Source organism: Astyanax mexicanus, chromosome 4 (genome assembly GCF_023375975.1).
Source record: "Astyanax mexicanus isolate ESR-SI-001 chromosome 4, AstMex3_surface, whole genome shotgun sequence".
Classification (NCBI taxonomy): Eukaryota; Metazoa; Chordata; class Actinopteri; order Characiformes; family Acestrorhamphidae; genus Astyanax; species Astyanax mexicanus.
This window is the reverse complement of record NC_064411.1, coordinates 47,115,897-47,134,246: the sequence shown is the minus strand read 5'-3', so window position 1 is coordinate 47,134,246 and position 18,350 is coordinate 47,115,897. Positions and strand designations below refer to the sequence as shown.

The 18,350-nt window shown below is 39.6% G+C and overlaps 2 protein-coding genes across 10 annotated transcripts in view; one reads left to right on the top strand and one right to left on the bottom strand.

Annotated features, from left to right (window-relative positions):
* The window catches only part of LOC111194535 (uncharacterized), a 62,944-nt gene that overhangs the window by 10,387 nt on the left and 34,207 nt on the right, over positions 1–18,350 (bottom strand). For 2 of the 5 annotated variants that reach the window (XR_007438889.1, XR_007438888.1), the window contains exons 4-5: positions 9,777–9,974; positions 9,219–9,543 (exon numbers count right to left, since the gene is read on the bottom strand). Coding sequence is in view for 1 of the 5 variants with exons in the window: in XM_022678938.2 (XP_022534659.2) it covers positions 9,367–9,543 (177 nt within the window). In the remaining 4 variants the exon portion in view is untranslated. Of the gene's footprint in view, positions 1–8,509; positions 9,544–9,776; positions 9,975–18,350 lie in introns of those variants that run through there. The other 3 variants (XR_002651128.2, XR_007438887.1, XM_022678938.2) reach the window with 2 other exon arrangements.
* Positions 1–18,350, top strand: part of LOC103037335 (receptor-type tyrosine-protein phosphatase mu) — a 255,198-nt gene that overhangs the window by 223,269 nt on the left and 13,579 nt on the right. For all 5 annotated transcript variants that reach the window (XM_022678937.2, XM_049478835.1, XM_022678936.2 and 2 more), the window contains 5 exons: positions 8,415–8,512; positions 12,813–12,929; positions 13,285–13,439; positions 14,067–14,202; positions 17,199–17,348. In XM_022678937.2, the coding sequence (XP_022534658.1) occupies positions 8,415–8,512; positions 12,813–12,929; positions 13,285–13,439; positions 14,067–14,202; positions 17,199–17,348 (656 nt within the window). The remainder of the gene's footprint in view (positions 1–8,414; positions 8,513–12,812; positions 12,930–13,284; positions 13,440–14,066; positions 14,203–17,198; positions 17,349–18,350) is intronic.

Sequence of the window (18,350 nt, the reverse complement as noted above, 5' to 3'; positions counted from 1 at the left end):
TTGGTTTGTCTCTTGCCTTCTGTGGTTTTGAATATCAGTTGTGTATCTGTAACTGATTTGTACATCTTTCTCTGTGGCTCGTGTAGCCACCTGTCTCATGCATAAATTCATGCTGTCTGCTGTACTGTATTTCACCGATGTGTAAACTCCCAGAGTGTTCCCTTCCCCATCATTTCCCTCACACTGGCACTCGCCACTACCACAGCTCTCTCTGTGCCTGTGCTACCCTCTCTCTCTCCATCTCCCACTCCATTCTTATACTCATTACTTCCCTCTCATTCTCTCTGACAGTCTCAGTCAATCTGACTATTCTAAATCATGTTTAACAAATATGCTTCAAATTTCACATTTTCAAATCCAAAGTAACACTACTAAAGGCTACAAGGGATGACTTGTTGGACAACTAATCTGAGCTTTTTACTCAATTCGATTTTTTTAAGCATTCCCCACAATGTTAATGGACAGATATAAAGTCCACCAGGGAAAAGAAACAGATATCACTGGTGTTAAGAGGCTAAAACATTCAGCAGCATACAGATAGATTTAACAGCACACAGAGGAATACATTAAAAATGTTTTATTATTCAAAAACAGCCAAGGGAAATCAGTGGGTTTTTGTGTTGATGAGTAAAGGAGGCTGCCTCAAACGAGCTAATGAGCTAACAGAGCTAGCAGGTAGCCTACATGCCAATGAGGCCTTGCCATCTCCTTTCCAGAGTATTTTTCCTCAGTGGAGGAGCCCACATTAGATGGTTAGTATAAGGTTTTCAGTGAGTTTTCAGTAAGTGCATATACATTAATTTTATAATCTGATTAATGCAGAACATTGGAGTTTTTTTTCAGTAATCGGACCAACATGTCTTTACATTACTAATAATGAGGTAATCAGAAAATGGAAAAAGTCAAATTTACACGATTCAGACGAACCAGCCAATAAACTCAAGAATAAGACGTGATGTAAACATTACATAAACCAAAACTTTACGACTTTTTTAAACATTGAGCTGCAATACGACCCTACAACCAATTAGAAGTTGAAGATTATTTAAATCCTTTTTTCTGTTTCTGTGTCACTCCCAAAGCGTTTGGTCACCATCTCACTAGTGCTGTGTTAAACACTGCTTGTTTATTTCTACAACTACTGTTTTTACTTGTGCACAGACAGAGAAATTCCAGAATAGTAAAGATAAGAGAATACATGCACCGAGTAATGTGATTACTGGTCAAGTCCTATGCTATAGTCATATATATTTCTCTTGCTCTCTCTTACTCTTTTTTCTGATTATGGAGTTGAGGTCAGTTTTGGCTGGAATTCAGTCTCTGCTCTTTCTCCTCTGGGCTTGATCAGACAGTGTCAGCCTGAGGGCAGATCTGTGCTCACCTCAGGCCTCTACTCCCACTATTCTCTCTCTCTAGTCTCTCTTCTTTCTCACTCTCATCTGCATCTTCACTGCATTCCTGGTCAACACAATTCACCCCCAGTTCCTCTGAAAATGTGTAAGGGAAGGAGTGAGTGTGAGGAGAATACGAAAGGTCTTCAGATTAAACACAAGTTCATTATTTTAAATAAAGAAGAGAAAGGCAACAGGAAGCAGAAGCCGAGACGACTTCCTCTCATGAGGGCGGCCATGACACTTGGGTGAAGGGCAGAAAATAAAAAAATTATTGTTATTCTCTCTGAGCTCGAACCCTTTACATTATTCATTATAATCAGCTTCACCTGGTAGACAGAGCGCTGACACTAGAAAGTGGGGAATAGAGAGAGAGAGAGAGATAAAGAGGGAAAGGAGGATCTGTCTTGTTCAGTTAGTGGTAAGTCCAGCACAAATCGAGCAATAGGACAGTGTTGTGTGTGTGTTAAAAAGATAGTTTTGGAGCACATTTCCCAAGTAAGGATATTATGTATGACTGCTGTCTTTGTTCAAAAGCTTTCCAAGATAAAAGCTCATCTCCTTGATATGTGAAGCTTTGACACTTCTGCTAAAACACATGGGCAGCTGCTGATGTGAGGGTCTCATCAAAGATGCAGTGGAAGGGCGTTTGGCATCACATCCAGAAGATTGAGCAGGGGCGATCTGGCTTATCATGTGTTTTACAGAGGGCACAACATCAACCTCGTCCACATCCAGTGGGCAAAGGTTTTTTTTTCCTTAATATATTTTTGTAGCCTAAAAAAAAGTGCAGCGTTACACTGTAATTTTAAATGCATTATATTACATTTAAGCAGTCCTGGTTGTAGTGAGGTGGAGTGGTGATTACCTGATACCCTGACCTCATAACATGCTCATCAAGAAAACAATCAGATCTTTACAGCAAGGCTTCAAAATCTATTAGAAAGCCTTGCCTGGACAGTTAATCCAACAGTGTTCGAACATTTTTGTCCATACCACGTTTTTTAAAATGCAGTTACAGTTGGTGAGAGGTGTTGCCTAGGGGAATCTAATCTGATAGTTGGCCAGATCAAATGTACTCATGGGTCCATTTTTGGCCTAAAGATCCAAAGATTTCTAGCTAATTTAGCAGATATTCTCTAGCCATTCTCAACTGAATGGAATTAGACGCCATTATAATATACAGTGTATACATACTTAAAAGGAGTTTTTAGACCAACTTATTTTACACACTGATTTCTACAAAGCTAAACTGCTAATGATTCCGCAAATTCAACTCAGTTAATGCAATTTTAGCGAACTAGGCTAACTTCCAGCCATGTGTAGCCATTGAGGATTTGCCAGCCATTTTCAGACATAATCACTGACCTTTAGCTAATGCTAAAGCTCTAACCTTAAGGCAGTAAAGGGTAATATCATAGGAAGTCCAGTAGATTTTGGGTAAAAATTTGTTTTCGTTTAAAATGTCAGCTGAACAATTGTGCATTTTTATTTATTTTTTTAAAATGTATTTTAATTAATATTAATGAATTAACCTGCCAGATTGCGTGAGCTCGTACTCGTGAACCACCCTAGACTGCAGATTTGACTTCCTGGCCTCATATTTAAGCTCTCAGCATTTAAGCAGAAACTCTTAGTGACCAGCAAGACTGTTTAATGATGCTCTTTAATGATGCTCGGGAGTTCGGAGCAGCGGCCCGCGTTGCGTGGGAGTGTGTGTGTGATGAATATCTGAGTGTGTTAATGAGGTTTAGAGGGTGTGTGTCCAAGAGGTTCTGATAAACTGGCAGCTGCTCCTCTAATCCCCTCTAGAGCAGAGGTCTCATCAATAACACAGGGTCACACACACATACACACATGCACACACACTCACGCAGACGCATATTCAGATGCTCCTCAGACTGTGTGGATGCACTATAATGATGCAGGCTTTGGCAGTAGGCTGCGGTTTGGGGGTCTCTTAAGCAGCTTGTGCAGATGGATATTAGATGGATGGATGGAGAGAGGAAGGAAAAGTCTTACTCTTACTCATTCTTTCGCTTCTGCCTTCATGCCCCCCCTCTCTTGCTCTCTCTCTCACACGCCTGCACTCGCTTGCTCGCTTTCTCTCAGTTGCAAAGTCTTTCTCGCATGGCTGATTGTGGTACGCTAGCCGAGTTTTATCATTTACAGGTGAGGTGTGATAGTCCACAGGGGAGAGAGTGAGTGAGTGAGAGAGAGAGAGGGAGAGAGAGAGAGAGACTGATAAAAGTGTGGCTAGCATGTAATATTAATGATAGCAGGTAGATGAGAGGTTGTGTCTATCAGGAGTTTTTACACTTGCTGGTTATAGGGGGATATCAGCAGATTTCACATGGTGCTGCACACACATTCACTTTCTCTCTCGCTCTCTCTCTCTCTCTCACACACACACATTCACTTTCTCTCTCACACACACACACACTTCAGAAGAGTGACACACTGCTTGCAAGAATGACTGTCAGCAGCTCTTGACAGCTGAAGTTTCTGATACAGGAAGTGTTTGCAATATTTTCCCTCCCTTTTTGCCAGAAAACTTAAGACTTCAGCATAAAGTTTTCCATACTTTTATTTATTTTGCTCACATAAGTTTTATTGCAGTGTGGTTGCTTTTCCGCTCACTGTGCAGGTAAAGCATTCTAACATGGGTTAGTTCTTGCTTCTTACTTCACTAAGTCTTAAAGGGACCATCATGGAAAAAATCTAATTTGCCTGGTTGTTTTGACATAAAGAAATCCACAGTAGCAGTATTAATATAGCCACATAATATGGCTATATAGTAGCTGTCTTGTAAGGCCCTCTCCACACAAATCTGGATTTTTTTCTTACTTTTTGTAAGTTTTTAAAAATACAGAATATACAGAAACGCAATACCACTCAAAATTTGCCGAAATGAACATGCCAGCCCAGTAGAGGGCAATCATGCCTCCTACGAAATAACATGAAAACACATACTAATAAAGTGAATGAACAACAGGAGGATTCAGAAAAACTTAATGCAGTGCTTTTCAGTGCCTCCCCTGTGATAACTACTGTGAGATTAAAATTTAATTAAGCTGTAAATGCTATTATACAAATCGAAGAGATAACAGAAACATTACAGGTGCTATCCATTCATCAGGCTCATTCTGAACAAGCTAAGCAAAACAAAAATGTAAACAAAAACAGACATGAGCAGACTCACTGTTTAAAGTCTTTCCACACGACTTCTTGGAAAACACCTTGGAAATGCTGTTTTTGTATGGACAACAAGCCAAAACTCAAAACAAAAAGCCTTGGTTTTAAAAATATTCCTATTCATGTGGATGGGGCCTAAGGCTAATATTAGCAGCAGATCTTTTATTAACTCCTCATTGATGGTAAATGTTAAATGTGGATATGAGTACAGATGGAGATATCTGTCAATATCTAAAAGCTTGTGGATTCAGATGGAACCAAACAGTACCACTTGAAATCATGGAGGCAGTGTAATTTATAGTTAAAACTAAACATGCCCAGTGCCAAGACTAATAAAAACACTGTGGCAAAAAAGAAACGTGTAGAAGAGCAGTTTTGCATTGTTTAGGCATTCCCCACATTTTATTGTATTTAATGCTGCCATTCAACACCAGAAAACATAGCTGGACATTCAAACTGTAGCCTCCGCTAATATAGCATGAAGAAATCACAGGAAGGCTGGGAGGGTGGTGTTATAGTGAGATGAAGAAATGCAACTTATACCAAAAACAATCCACATCTCCACAAAGGTGTCAATATACTGTGTAGGAGCCTTACTGGGGATAGTCTGAATATGGCCTCTCTTTAAACTAAGCAGTGGGCTGTTGTTTAGATCTGTGTGTAAAAGCACGTCTAGTGTACGGTTTCTTTTTTGGTTCCTTTGTTTGTTCAACTTGAGCAAGCTGCAGCTCCTAAAACAAGTTATTGTGTGTGTGTTTGTGTGTATGTGTGTGTTGCTGGCTAAGGACTTCACCTCCTCTCACTCCCTGCCCTCACACTCTCAAAGTTATACAACTTCCAAAGTGCCTGAGTCACCCTGGCCAGATACCAGCTCTGAATTCACCCTCATTATTTCACTCTCACTCTCTCTCTCTCTCTCTCTCTCTCTTTCTCGTTCCCTGTCTGGCACAGATCACTGGGCTCCTCAGATCAATGGATCTGCTCACATTACGCCCACCTATCACTTATTTTCTTTCTCACACTCTTTCTCAAGAGTCAATCAATGCCATGGGAGTCAGATTCACTGAGCAGTGTTAATTTGGTGATTTAGTTCGTTTGTATAGATCAAACTGCAGAGCAGCGCTCTGTAAAACAATTAAGAGCTCTTTCACACCCGCATGCGTACACGCACCCCCAGCCCCCCCGCCCCCCACACGCACACACACACATTTAAAGAGAAGGTCATTCATATGAGCTTTGAGAGTAACCACACTTTAAATAGGCTTAATACACACAGTATGAAGTCACTTAGATTTACTTTACAGATCTCATGTGTATCTGATCTTGACAGATCACACTGGTGGTGTGCTATAGCAAGGAAACCTCTGTAATGTGCCTCAAGAGCCAGAACTGATCAACACTAGGCTAAAGCTAACACTAGTGGCTTCTATTATCTCTCAATCATCCTTTCCCTTATAAACATATCAGATTAATTCAAGTGACTACTAAACTGGAGGGTAACACACACAACCCATTAAGATGTAAACCATGCAATAAAAGCGGAGCTTATAATTTTTACAAGCGCTGTGTGTTTCATTCTGAGGTAGAATAACAGGGTGGTAAGTAGGCTTGTAAACTCACACCTGGATATTTTGGTCAGAAGCTGACGTTTTACTCAATAGATGCATGTTTTGGCACATTTAAATTGTCCTCTGTAGTCATGCAGCAAGTCAAAGCCTGTTGTTGATGATGTTGTAACTGTAATGAGTGTGTCTTTTGGTGATACTCAGATTCAGCCTGGTCTTTGGTGGGATCAGTGAGTGTATTATGTCAGGCTGCAGAGTGGCATTTGAATCCTACACAGCAGATGCCCTGTTCACTGCTTGCAATCAATCCCACAGTTCCCCAGTGGGCCAGTAAGCAAAGGCAGCATTGGGGGGGTGGCGGGGGGGGTGGTGGTGGTGTTGGTGTTGAAGATGTACTGAATTTAAGCGATTTCTATTTCATCTTGTGTAGGAGAGAAAAGGGTGGGGTAAAAAAATGAAATAATATAGTATATTATCACTATAAGTATAGATAATTATAAAGGCCTAAAAGCTTGAAGAAATGAATAAAGAAATGGCAACATCGGCAGATCGGTTTCACACACTCTCATGCTCTGTGTAACCGATAAAAATGCAGAGCAGGGCTGGTTCACCTTCATTTTGCATCAAAGAAGAGCGAGTGAGGTGACTGTAGGAGACTGAGAATGTTGCTGCAGGAGGTGATCAGACAGTGCGATGAAGAACAGTCTGTCTACACCTAGATAGAGCAGGCCTACAATGAAGAAACCCACTATTATATATATTTAAGAAAAATCACAAGCATTGATCTACAGAAGTGTGCAAAATGGTGATATACACACTGTACATAAAACTGTGTCATTCATTCCAGGGCCAGACCAATTTATATTTGAAAACCTGACTTTTTTTTAAAAAAAGCTTTTTGTTTAAAAATAAAGAATAAAATATAAGTGCCACATTGTGGATCACGTGGAACAGTGCCTGACTGAAAAGACAACCAGACCCCTGGCATGAGTGGATCAAACAAAGCAGTGCTGTTGGAGTTTTTAAACACTGTCTACTCGGTGTCCAGTAGACACTCATATCTAGCTGGTTTACAATGTAGATGTGAACATGTTGATAATCCTCTAATCTTCAAAAAGTGGTGACAGGACGCTGCCCACAGGACGCTGTTGGTGGACTATTCTCAGTCCAGCATTGACATTGAGCCTTATATGCTTAGTTAAGCTGGAAAATTGATGTGTAGTAACAATTTAAGTGGTCATAATGTTATGCTTTATATGTTTCATCTACAGTGCTATACAATATAAAATACATGAGTAGTGTAACTGTTTGTTATTGGTTTAATTAAATTGTGTTTGACTATAAACGGGACTTAGTATCAGATCTCATTTTATTAGCAATAATTAGAAAGATCCAGACAACCTAGGAAAAAAAACAGAAGGGTTTGCCTACTTTTTCTATATAATTGCCTGTGAAGGACTGTGTGTGTGTGTCGGTGTGCATGTAGCTTTGCATGCATGTGTCTGTGTGGACCGTCAGCTGTTTTGTAATGACATTTTTATGAGCTGGAGGAAGATCGGGAGGTTGTAGCGAGCCTCAGCTGAATGTAATTTGCCTCTGGCTGCAGGTAAAGCGCATTAGCTCTAGCCCTTACGTAGGGATTTGCACACAGTAATTAATTTGTCACAAGTCATTTTTTTCTGCTGGTACTTGATTAAAAACAATATTAATTCAAATTAATTAGTTTCCTAATTGAAAATGGGAGGGGCCAAATGGTCACTGCTGGCCGGGATGGACTTCATTAACTCAATTTGCACTTTCAATTTTCATGTACAGTTTGGTTGTTGAGATTGTTTTAGCCTTTAGCAGTGGACAGCTGTTGACGTTGCTTTGAAGCAGAATGGATTTTAAATTGCTTTTACTCGTGTACAAAGTTTTAAGTTGCGTTGCTTTTAAATACATTCCCCACCTGCTTACTCTACTAAAGCTGACAGATCATCAATCATCAGATCAAATGGTGCTGGTTCTCATATATAGAACATGCTGTGTGATGATTAGAATTGTGCCATATCATAATATTGAAACAATGAAAAATCCATATCATGATAAGGTGGCATTCTGTTTGAAAGCAGTACATTTTTATTTGCTATTTATTGTGAAGCTTAAATGATATATTTTCTTGTATACTGTATGTAATTTTTTTCATTCTCCTTCTTATTCTAAACTGTATAAAACTTAATGCATGATGTGTGTAAATATATATGTGTTCTGATTCTCTGTGCAGGACCCATGCAAGAAACTGTTATCGACTTCTGGAGGATGGTGTGGCAGGAGAACACCGCAACCATCGTGATGGTTACAAACTTGGTGGAAGTTGGAAGGGTGAGTGTGAAGTTCATGACATCTGTAGATTAGGCTACATGGCTAAAAACTATACAACTTTTAAAGACCTGAAGAAGCTCCCAGTCCCTGGGCTCTAGAGAAGCACTGGAACTGAAATGAATCAGACCGATTGGACAGTTGCACTCCCAGAGGAGCCATTGCTGGTAAAGTGCTGCATCTCGAGGTTCAGCTGGGAACTGAGCAGGAACTAATCATTGCAGGTCATTACCACACAAGCATGAAATGGTTTTTCTTTTTTGCTCGGCCTCTTGCATGATGACCAGATCACCAGAGCACTGTAGTCCAGATCTCTGTCTTCCTAATGAGCCATCATGTCAGTGAGACGGCCATCACTGCTGAGGAAATTCTTAAGCAACACTGCAGTCACTACAAACCAGTGGAAACAAAACAAAGTAAATAGGGAGATGTCTCAGTATAGTTTGTTTTGGGTAAATTGGATGCAGTATGCACTGTAGATTGGCCAGGGTGAAAATAGCTTATAAGAAGCAATTAAAATATTCACTATATATGGCCTAATGTTTGTAACTGTTATCTATCCCTTCTATTAAATGCAAATACAGCTTGTCTGTTCCATGTAGAGAAGTATAGTTATTTGAATAGAACCATTGTGTGGTACTACATCTCTAAGTTTAACAAAGAAAATTTCAAGTTCCAGAACTTCCACCAGCATGTTTCACACTCGTACCATATTTCAGCATCAGTCCGACGCTGCCAGACTCTCCCTCCCTGTGCAAGTGGTCTGGCTGGGCAGATGTGTCCTGCTGTAGGCTGCGAGTGCCAGGTTGCTGTGTGATACTGATCTAATGCTGGCTGCAGTGCTGGAGGAGGCTGATCTAATGCTGCCTGCTGGCAGCGAGTAGCTGGTGGCTGGTGTTGTGTGTGTGTTGGGGGGGGGCTGCCAAGTCTTTCCCACAGAGAGCCATAAACCCACCGCTGCGTTCCACTGCCGCCCATCTGCCTCCACACCGCACAGAGGCTCTCTGGGAGATGTGCTGCAGATCAGATGAGCCCTGCAGGGGAGAGGGGAACAGAGGTTGGGTGGTAGAGCGAGAGAGAGAGTAAATCTAAAGGAGGAAGAGAAGTAGAAAGAATGCTCTGGAGGATGTTTCCCTGAAACAGCGAAACTGAAAACATTGTTAGCAGAAGCGTAAAGGGTTTCCATACATGAATGTCAAATACTCATACATACTGATACATACTGTATAATATAATTCCCTGACATGCCAAAATCATGAAGTGTTACCTCAGGGGACGGCTTGGGAACTCCCACATCTCCATAAGTTGTGGTTTATCGTGAAGACTGGAACTGTATCGTCTTTAGCTACAAATCCAGGTTCTGTTAGGGATCCAAAGATGGCTGGGTATAAAGGCATTATGGTGAGTGCTTCAATCCTGGCTTTGCGGTAGAGCAATGCACTGCCCCAGCTGGTGGTGTGATGATCTAGAAAAGCATCACACACAACAGTCACCCCTAGTATTAATACGAGGGACACTAATATTTTAGATATATGTGCAGGACATCCTGTAGCCTTTCATCAAACACTTTAATTTTGGTATCACACTATATTTTATATGTTTATTTATTATATGTGTCATATTCCACTGGACTAAATCTCTTCTGAGTTTGATGATACTAAATGAGGAGAACTAGAGATTTCTTCTATATAATGTAGTAAATCGAGAGTGTGTTTCTGTGTCCTCCATCGGTAGCCTATGATACACACTTCACTGCATTAGTAAGTCAATTTATTTGAGTGTTTGCAATTGAGCGTGCATGTCTACAAAGGTCCATAACTCGCCAACTGCACGCACGCACACACACACAGACGCATCACCCGCTCAACCCACCCACCAACCCACCCACACGCGCTCACACTTCCTCTTAATTGGCGGAATAATATAATGGCCGCGGCCTAATGTAATCTCAGCGGAGATTGAGCGAGAGCGGTTCGGGATGAGGATTTCTCATCTCAAGTGTCACCAAGGGACCTCAACTTCTGCTCTCCTCCCCCTCGAGTGTCCCTCCATCCTCCAATCTCATTTCCAGCCTTAATGATGCCAGAGAGCCACCAAGGACAGATTGAATCTTGCCGCAGCAATGTGTGTTTTGCACTTGTAAAGAAAAAAAAAGGAAAAAAAGCAAAGACAAGAAAGAAAAACTTGTCTGATATATAGCGCAGTTTTCTGCTCTTCCGCTAAGCTACACGTTCAGACAATCTGTGCTGCTGCTGCTGTCCTAATTATCTTATCAGTTTTCAGATTTAATTGTCATGTATGCCAGCGTATTGTTTTTCAGTGTAATATCAGAGCACAGATAGGCTGCAGGTGTGAGCTCAGAGTATTGGATGTTATATGAGAACGTGACAAAGTCATTTTCTGTAGCTTAATGTGAGAATGAGACAGTCTTAACGTGTGAATTACCTCCTTGCCGATACTTGAGAAATCTATTAGCAGGCTTGGCTTGAATTAAAGAGAAAGGGCTGTACTGCATCAGACTCATCTGCACCTGAGAACAGATAGGACCTGAGCCAAGGTTGACTTGACTGATGCAGAAGCTCTGTTCTTGAAACCTGCCTGACCTTTATAATCACTCGGGAGGTTTTATTTTATCTCTGTTGCTACTGACTTGTTTGCTCAGTTTGGTCAGGCTACAGTTCAGATCACTCTGCATATGCTTGTTTCCAGTGAACGGCACAGGTGCATGTTTAATGTGACTGGTTCAGCTGGCTGGTTTGTTTACTCCTGTGCCCGCAACCTTTGCACGGTTGTTGTCCACTGACCCGACAGCATTGGTTATATGTACATGCACTCTTAAAATGTGCTAGCTGCTTAAAAAAAAAAAAACTTCCAGCAATGTCTCACCTCTCAGTTTGGGTTACACAATTGTTTTTGTTTTTGTTTTTCTAAAAATGTCGTGCAGACGATGTGCAAGTCATTGTATTGGTCCAAGTACATGTCCCATCAAATTATTTAATAATTTTTCAAAATTGTTCCAAGATATGAATCACATCCTCTTTTTTAACTGACTTCTAAGCTGGTAATAACATATGCAAGTTAAATGCAAGTTAATGAACTACAGAACTGAAACTCCAAAAATCATCATTAGGAGAAGAACTAAAACTTGAGAATGCATTGTTCTTGCAAAAACATGTTCAGTTTTCTGCCAGTAACTTTGTCAGATGTAAAAAATAAAATAGATAATTATACTTTGAGGCAATTTTTATGTTGTTATTGCATGTTTTACTATCCTGTGGTTCTTGTGGTGTTGCTAAGGGGTTGCTGGCGTTTCCCAAGCAGTGGTTAAATTCCGGTGTCCAAAAACTTTTGGCCAAATGGTGGAATGCAGACACATTTGGCTTATAAATCTAAATGTGAGGTGCCAAAGGTTTTGTCCAGAAGACAGGAGGTGCAAAAGCTCCTCTATGCACAGATAGTAATGGAGAGCAATGGGTCTGTGCACATTCTCTAAGCTGGTGTGTGAAAGAGCTGCTCATTGTCCCATTACCTCACTGAACATGCCACCATTTATTCCTATGGAAAAAATATTACGATAATTTCATGAAAAACATATGGCGGGTTAGTTCAAATAGCAGAAATCATAAAACTACACTTAATTCTACGATTATGCCAAATTGAGTGATTATAGCTCAGACAATGTGGTCTATAGAGAAGTATAAATTGTTGGTTAAAAGACACTTTTCACCTTTCGCCCAACACTATCCTTAAATTTAGTTAACTTTAACAAAAGTGAACTATTATTCTAAATACACTAATTATACTAATTTGAATAATTAAAATATGTACATCATTGAGAATTAAAAAAAACATGTACGTAAACATATGTTCATAATTACATATTTCATTTATTTCATATATTTTGTATAATTACAAACATTACAAGTGAATCCAACCTTTTGAACAGCGACATATATTAAAACAAATGAGGCAAAAGTTTCTTGAATGATCTAGGCTATAATTCTAGAGCATGTAAACTGGGTAGTTCAGTAGGTTCAAGAAGTTCTAATGCAGGCATCAGTGGCCTACATTGCTGTTCTATCTCATTGTTATTTTTGACTCTTAAAGAATGAGCCTCCAAAAACAGATGCTACTGTGAAGGCCATTATTCAAGCGGTAGATGAGTGTATTTTTTAAGCTTTAAAAGGTAGAAGAGAGATTGTGATGACACAGAAAGGAGCCAATGCTATAAATTCTCCTGCCTGTCCACCAAACAGTTGTCCCTAAAGCACAGGTTTTTAACTAGAAATGTGTTTTATTTCAGGTGAAATGCTGTAAGTACTGGCCAGACGATACAGAGATCTACAGAGATATGAAGGTGACGCTAATAGAGACCCAGCTCCTGTCTGAGTACGTGATCAGAACCTTCGCTGTGGAGAAGGTGAGAGAGAAAAAAAAAAAAAACACACATGAGATACATGAGAGCCCACTCAAGAGATTAAGTGCTGCTATAGAGCTACTGTGCTGCAGCTGAAGCTGCCTAGTTACTTTATGACTTTGTAGCATATGCAACCAGACATGCTCACATTCTTTAATTAAATCACAGATATTATTCCAGCTAGTATTTCTTTAGAAAATAAATCTTTCAAGTCACAAAATAGACCAAGGATAGGCTAATACATTAGCATTAGTATTTTAGCCTTTAAGACCTTTGCCATAAAAGTAGGTGATAAAGCAACTCTATAGTATCATAGTATTCAGAATTGCATTTTTTTTTTTGTCTCATTCTTGTTTAGAGAGGAGCCCATGAGATTCGAGAGATTCAGCAGTTTCATTTCACAGGCTGGCCAGATCATGGTGTGCCCTACCATGCTACAGGCCTGCTGGGCTTTATCCGCAGAGTGAAAGCGAAATCACCTGCTAATGCTGGCCCTATTGTGGTCCACTGCAGGTATGATAACTCTGTCATCATGGACTGATGTTTTTGGGCACTGCACTAGCTGATTGTCTTATACTGAATAAAACACTGCTCTTTAGGACTGGCTCTGGAAGGACTTGCCAACATTTTTTAATATCGTTCACAATATTGTACCCTGAAATATTGTGCCGTATCACCCACCCCCAATTACTGTTTTTAGTGAAAGAAAAATGCACACTGTTCTCATTTCCCATTTTATATCTATTAGAGACTATTATATCTGTCCAGTATCCTTTATTTTATTTTAATCCTGGATATATGGAGACATTTGCAGTGCATTATTAGTATCATTACATTCTGAATCATTTACTTCTGTTACAAATGTTGTATTTTTTTAATATTTCAGTCAGGGGTGTGGCAACAAAATTACATGTTTATTTTGTTGCAGTAGTATATTCTTGAATTATTATTTTTTTATTCAGTGTTTTGTCATATTGCCAAGAGGATAATTATATAAAAAATGCCATGAAATATGGTATTTTATTAGGGCCATATTGACCACCCCTAGTATATCAATGTTATTCATTCATTCATTCATTCATTCACAAAGGTGTTAAAAAGATAAAGCAAATTTCTCAGTCTCAGTTGTTTGTTTTTCAGTGCGGGAGCAGGACGAACAGGTTGCTTCATTGTGATTGACATCATGTTGGACATGGCTGAGAGGGAAGGTGTGGTGGACATCTACAACTGCGTTCGAGAGCTTCGATCTCGTCGGGTCAACATGGTCCAGACTGAGGTATTCACTTAGCTACTGACATTTGTGGTGTTTTCACAGGTGTAAGCCCAGAACAAAGTCTGAAAATTCATGTGTTCATTACATTGCTTACATTTACTTTGGTTATTTTTAAGTTTCATTCTGCAGTTTAGCAACTGAGCAGACTAAAGAACTTTACTACATTCTGTCACCTATCACCTATATGGGCTGTCTCTAATTATACTCGACACTGAATTGTTTATTGAAGGTTGTCTGATGGACTGTGGTCTGTTGTTAATTCAGCAAATTACCTCTCCTGGTGTTCTGCCAAATTCTGCCTCCCTACCAGAATCTGGCTCTTTTGGACTAGAGTGCCATGAGAGACACAAAGCAGAATAAGCACAACAGATTAGCCTCAGATTACTTTTATTTCTGTTTAGAAATAATCTTTTGCACCTTTGCTTCTGAGTGACACACATACATATGAAAGGTTTGATGGATTTTGGCACAACATGTTTTTTTCTTTTTCTTCTATTGTTGAATGTTTGACGATGGCATATCAACTTTCTGTAAGTGGTCCGAAAGACTGAACCATCTAGAAAAGTGCCTTTACACTGCAGGTGGTTTGCATGATACAGACTGAGACCACCTGTTTTGGTCCTTTGGTCAAGACTGAGGTTTGTGGCATCTTTCACACCTGCTTTTTTGGTTGAAAAGCTTAGGCTCCTAGTTCTTAGGTTATAGAAACAGTTTGGTGTAGTTGCAGATTAGACGGATGGAATGCAGAGGGAGAAATCAGCAAAGAAGATAGAGAAGGAGTTGTTTACGAGCTGGAGTGTAAGAATCAGGAAGGCTAAGAAACAGAGCGACACGATCTGAAATAGTCCACAAACTGCATATGTTTATCCACTCAGGGCCTGTTTCTATTTACAAGCATCATGTCTCTTTTTAGCCAATCACCATAACATTCTCAGCAGCACTTCCTTCCTGTTTAAGAGCCAGTCGTCTCTTAGAGTGCAACACAAATCGGGCGGTTAGAAGTGCCATAAAGACTCGGGAAGAACTGAAGGCAAATATTGCTGCGAGCTGGCTTCTTTTTTTCCTTTTTTTTTTTTTTACAGCTTTCAGCGATTTTATGTTGCAGCGGTGCTGAAGAACTCTTCGCTTTTCTGAACACGGACCATCTGGACTGAGCCGTAGACTAGCTGAATGCACCATTTCCCTGTAATTCCGTTTAGATCACAAGCATCATTGGATTTAATTGGCAAATGTTTCATAGATGACGTCTGGATTGGGATTTGAGTAACTACGCAGCCAATGCTTCTCTGATTCATCCTCCACAAGTTCAGTGACCTTCAAAGTGTGCGTGTGTGCGTGCGCCTGTGTGTTTTCCCTCGCAGGTGTTTGCACATGTTGGCACTGCCTGTCGCCCTACGGGAGCTTGTTACCTTTTTATGTGCATGTTTGAACTGTCAGTGATAATTTGCCACAACAGACAGCGATTTGTGTTGCAAATTTGATAACCAATGTTCCCTCATTAGGAAAAGAGCACTTATTCAAACTTCATTTTTTGCTTTTGTTTTATGTTCTTTTTATGTTGTTAATTTGGCTGATGAGGTTTTGATGTTGACTGCAACATCAAAGATGCTCTCTGGTTGGCCGCGGCACCAAAAAGGTCAAAGACCATTAAGCCCCAGTTGCAGGCGCCTAATCACAGAATCACTGACCCCCGTGTCATGATTTAGTCAAAACTGACAGGGCCAGATTGTCTTAAAATGTCACTTCAACAGTGATTTTCATCAAAATGCTGAGCTGTCTTCTCGTAGATGAGCATCAGGAATGTAAACACTTATTTTGCCCTAAATCATAAACAGCTGACAAGCTAAAGACAACTCAGTATTATTTTAGACATTAAAGCTGTTTGACAAAATGCATATCAGCTTTAGCATTTGAATTTTTTAATGTTATTGTTAGTAATGCTTTATTTTTTCAGCCACTGCTTTACTGTTGCACAAGACCATGATTATTGCACAATTTTGCATGTCATAGCTCACAGAATATCAATCATAAAATGTCTCTGCATCAACATAGTCAAAGGTTTTATCTTATTTGAAGGTGTCAAAAAATAGAAAAAGATCCTTAGATTAAGTTTAACAAATTTATTTACCCTCCTGTTATTTTGCGAATGTAACAATAAGCCAAAGGCTCTGCTTGTACTGGCAGATTAGGTCAGTTTGATGGCTCCCAGAAACCACATATCATAACATAGTTTAACCACTATAACATAAACACTGTATTTCAGAGTCTTACTAGATAGTGTTGCCTTCCCTCATTGTGTCTCTCAACACAATGTCTTGAACAAGCTGTTTGCACACTGAATAGATTTTAGCCAATTAGCTTTGGCTGAGGCAGTCCAATAAGATGTAATAAAGGGATGAATATCGCTTTTAGTGGACACAGGCACCGGAAACGTTTCCTGCATCATCTTGTCTTACAATAACTAGTAAAGTCTCTGTCACATTTGACTGTTTTCGCTAGCTTTTACTAGAGAATACTCATACTGGGTTTGGTTTATGTCAATAGGGGGTGTAAATCTAATAAATCAAGACTGTTAGCTAACAGTTTGGGGTTTTTGCAAGTGACCTGTTTTCAGCTTTGGTTTTGGTCATGCTGGATTTTCTACTGAAGTTGAAACAACAGCATATGATGTTTAAAGCTTCTGTTGTCATTCTTTGGCCCCTTTTTGTCATAAAACTCTTGCCCCAGTGTAGTTGTAGGTGCTCATACACATTCACATTCAGTACATTTCCTGTTCTTCTTTGATAGACCAGGTACTTTACATAACAGCAGATTAAAAAAATAAACTGGCACACACACACAAATTAAATACTTAACATTTCTCAGGGTTTTATTAAGTATATTTGAGTTTATTGATCTATTATTTGTACAGATACTGACTGCATGCCTGAGTTGATTAGATGATAATTGGTGAGACTAATTACTTTGCATAATTAATTGTCCTTTTTGTCTTCTGTCAGGAGCAGTATGTCTTTATTCATGATGCCATCCTGGAGGCATGTCTCTGTGGTGATACTACCATTCCAGCTAATCAGCTTCGCTCTGTCTACTACGACATGAACCGATTGGATCCCCAAACCAACTCAAGTCCAATTAAAGAGGAGTTCAGGGTAAGAAAACAAACTGTTTGAGTGCGTGTTATTGCACTGTGTCAAGTTTAAACTAAAAGATCTGATAATCTAATAAAGGGTGTGAAGAATGCTGCTAATTTGGGCTTCTTCCATATTCATGGTCAGGGCTTATCACAGGTATAAAATGGGTATATCCATAATCCAGCACAAAGCAACAACAGCAGAGGTAAAACACAGAAAGCAAATAGAGAAACAAAAGCTCTCTTTAGTCCTGGGATGAGTAGCACCTGTGAGTTTAGCCCAAGCACATGCTCAAGCTGTGTGCATTATTACACTTTGAGACCAGCAGAGGAAGAGTAACTCCTATTTTCCTTTGAACTTTGATGAGTTTTAGCTCCTGTTTACACATATCAGGATGGTCTTAAAGGTGGAGTGGACATCTTTAAAAAAGGCTGTCATCACAACTGAGCTAAGCCTCAAATACCTATCTATTTACATTTACAATTTGGGAATCAACCTGTGTTTTCTTCCTTCTTTATGTATGATGTCTCTCTTTAAAATGTTCTGCTATAAAGCCTGTCTGTGTGGTTGAAAATATTTGTAAAAAAAAAAAATTGAGGAAGGGATATTTGTGGATATAGCCTCAGTTAAACTAACTTTATTTGGAGTAAAATCATTGAACTGTTCTGTGCTCAGTTTCCCCAAAGGCGCCTTAGAATTAGCAACATCTTAAAATGAAAAGGAAATGCTTAGTGTGAAGCTTGCTTAATGATCTAAGAATCATCTTAGTGCTTAGAACCTTTTGGGAAACCTACCTTTGGTAATGTGTATGGAGTTTAAAGTTTGGTTTCCTGGAAAAGGATTGAGCACAGAAATGTGGATAAAAATCCTAAATGACCCACCCTAAATGTTTTGTTTTTCAAATCTTTTTCACTTTGTGTACCCAAACAACAAAATCTGTCCAGAATGTTTTTTGTTTTGTTTTGTTTTTTTTTTTCATAGCAAAGTACTCTTTTCAGTTTACCCATAAATGGAGTTTCT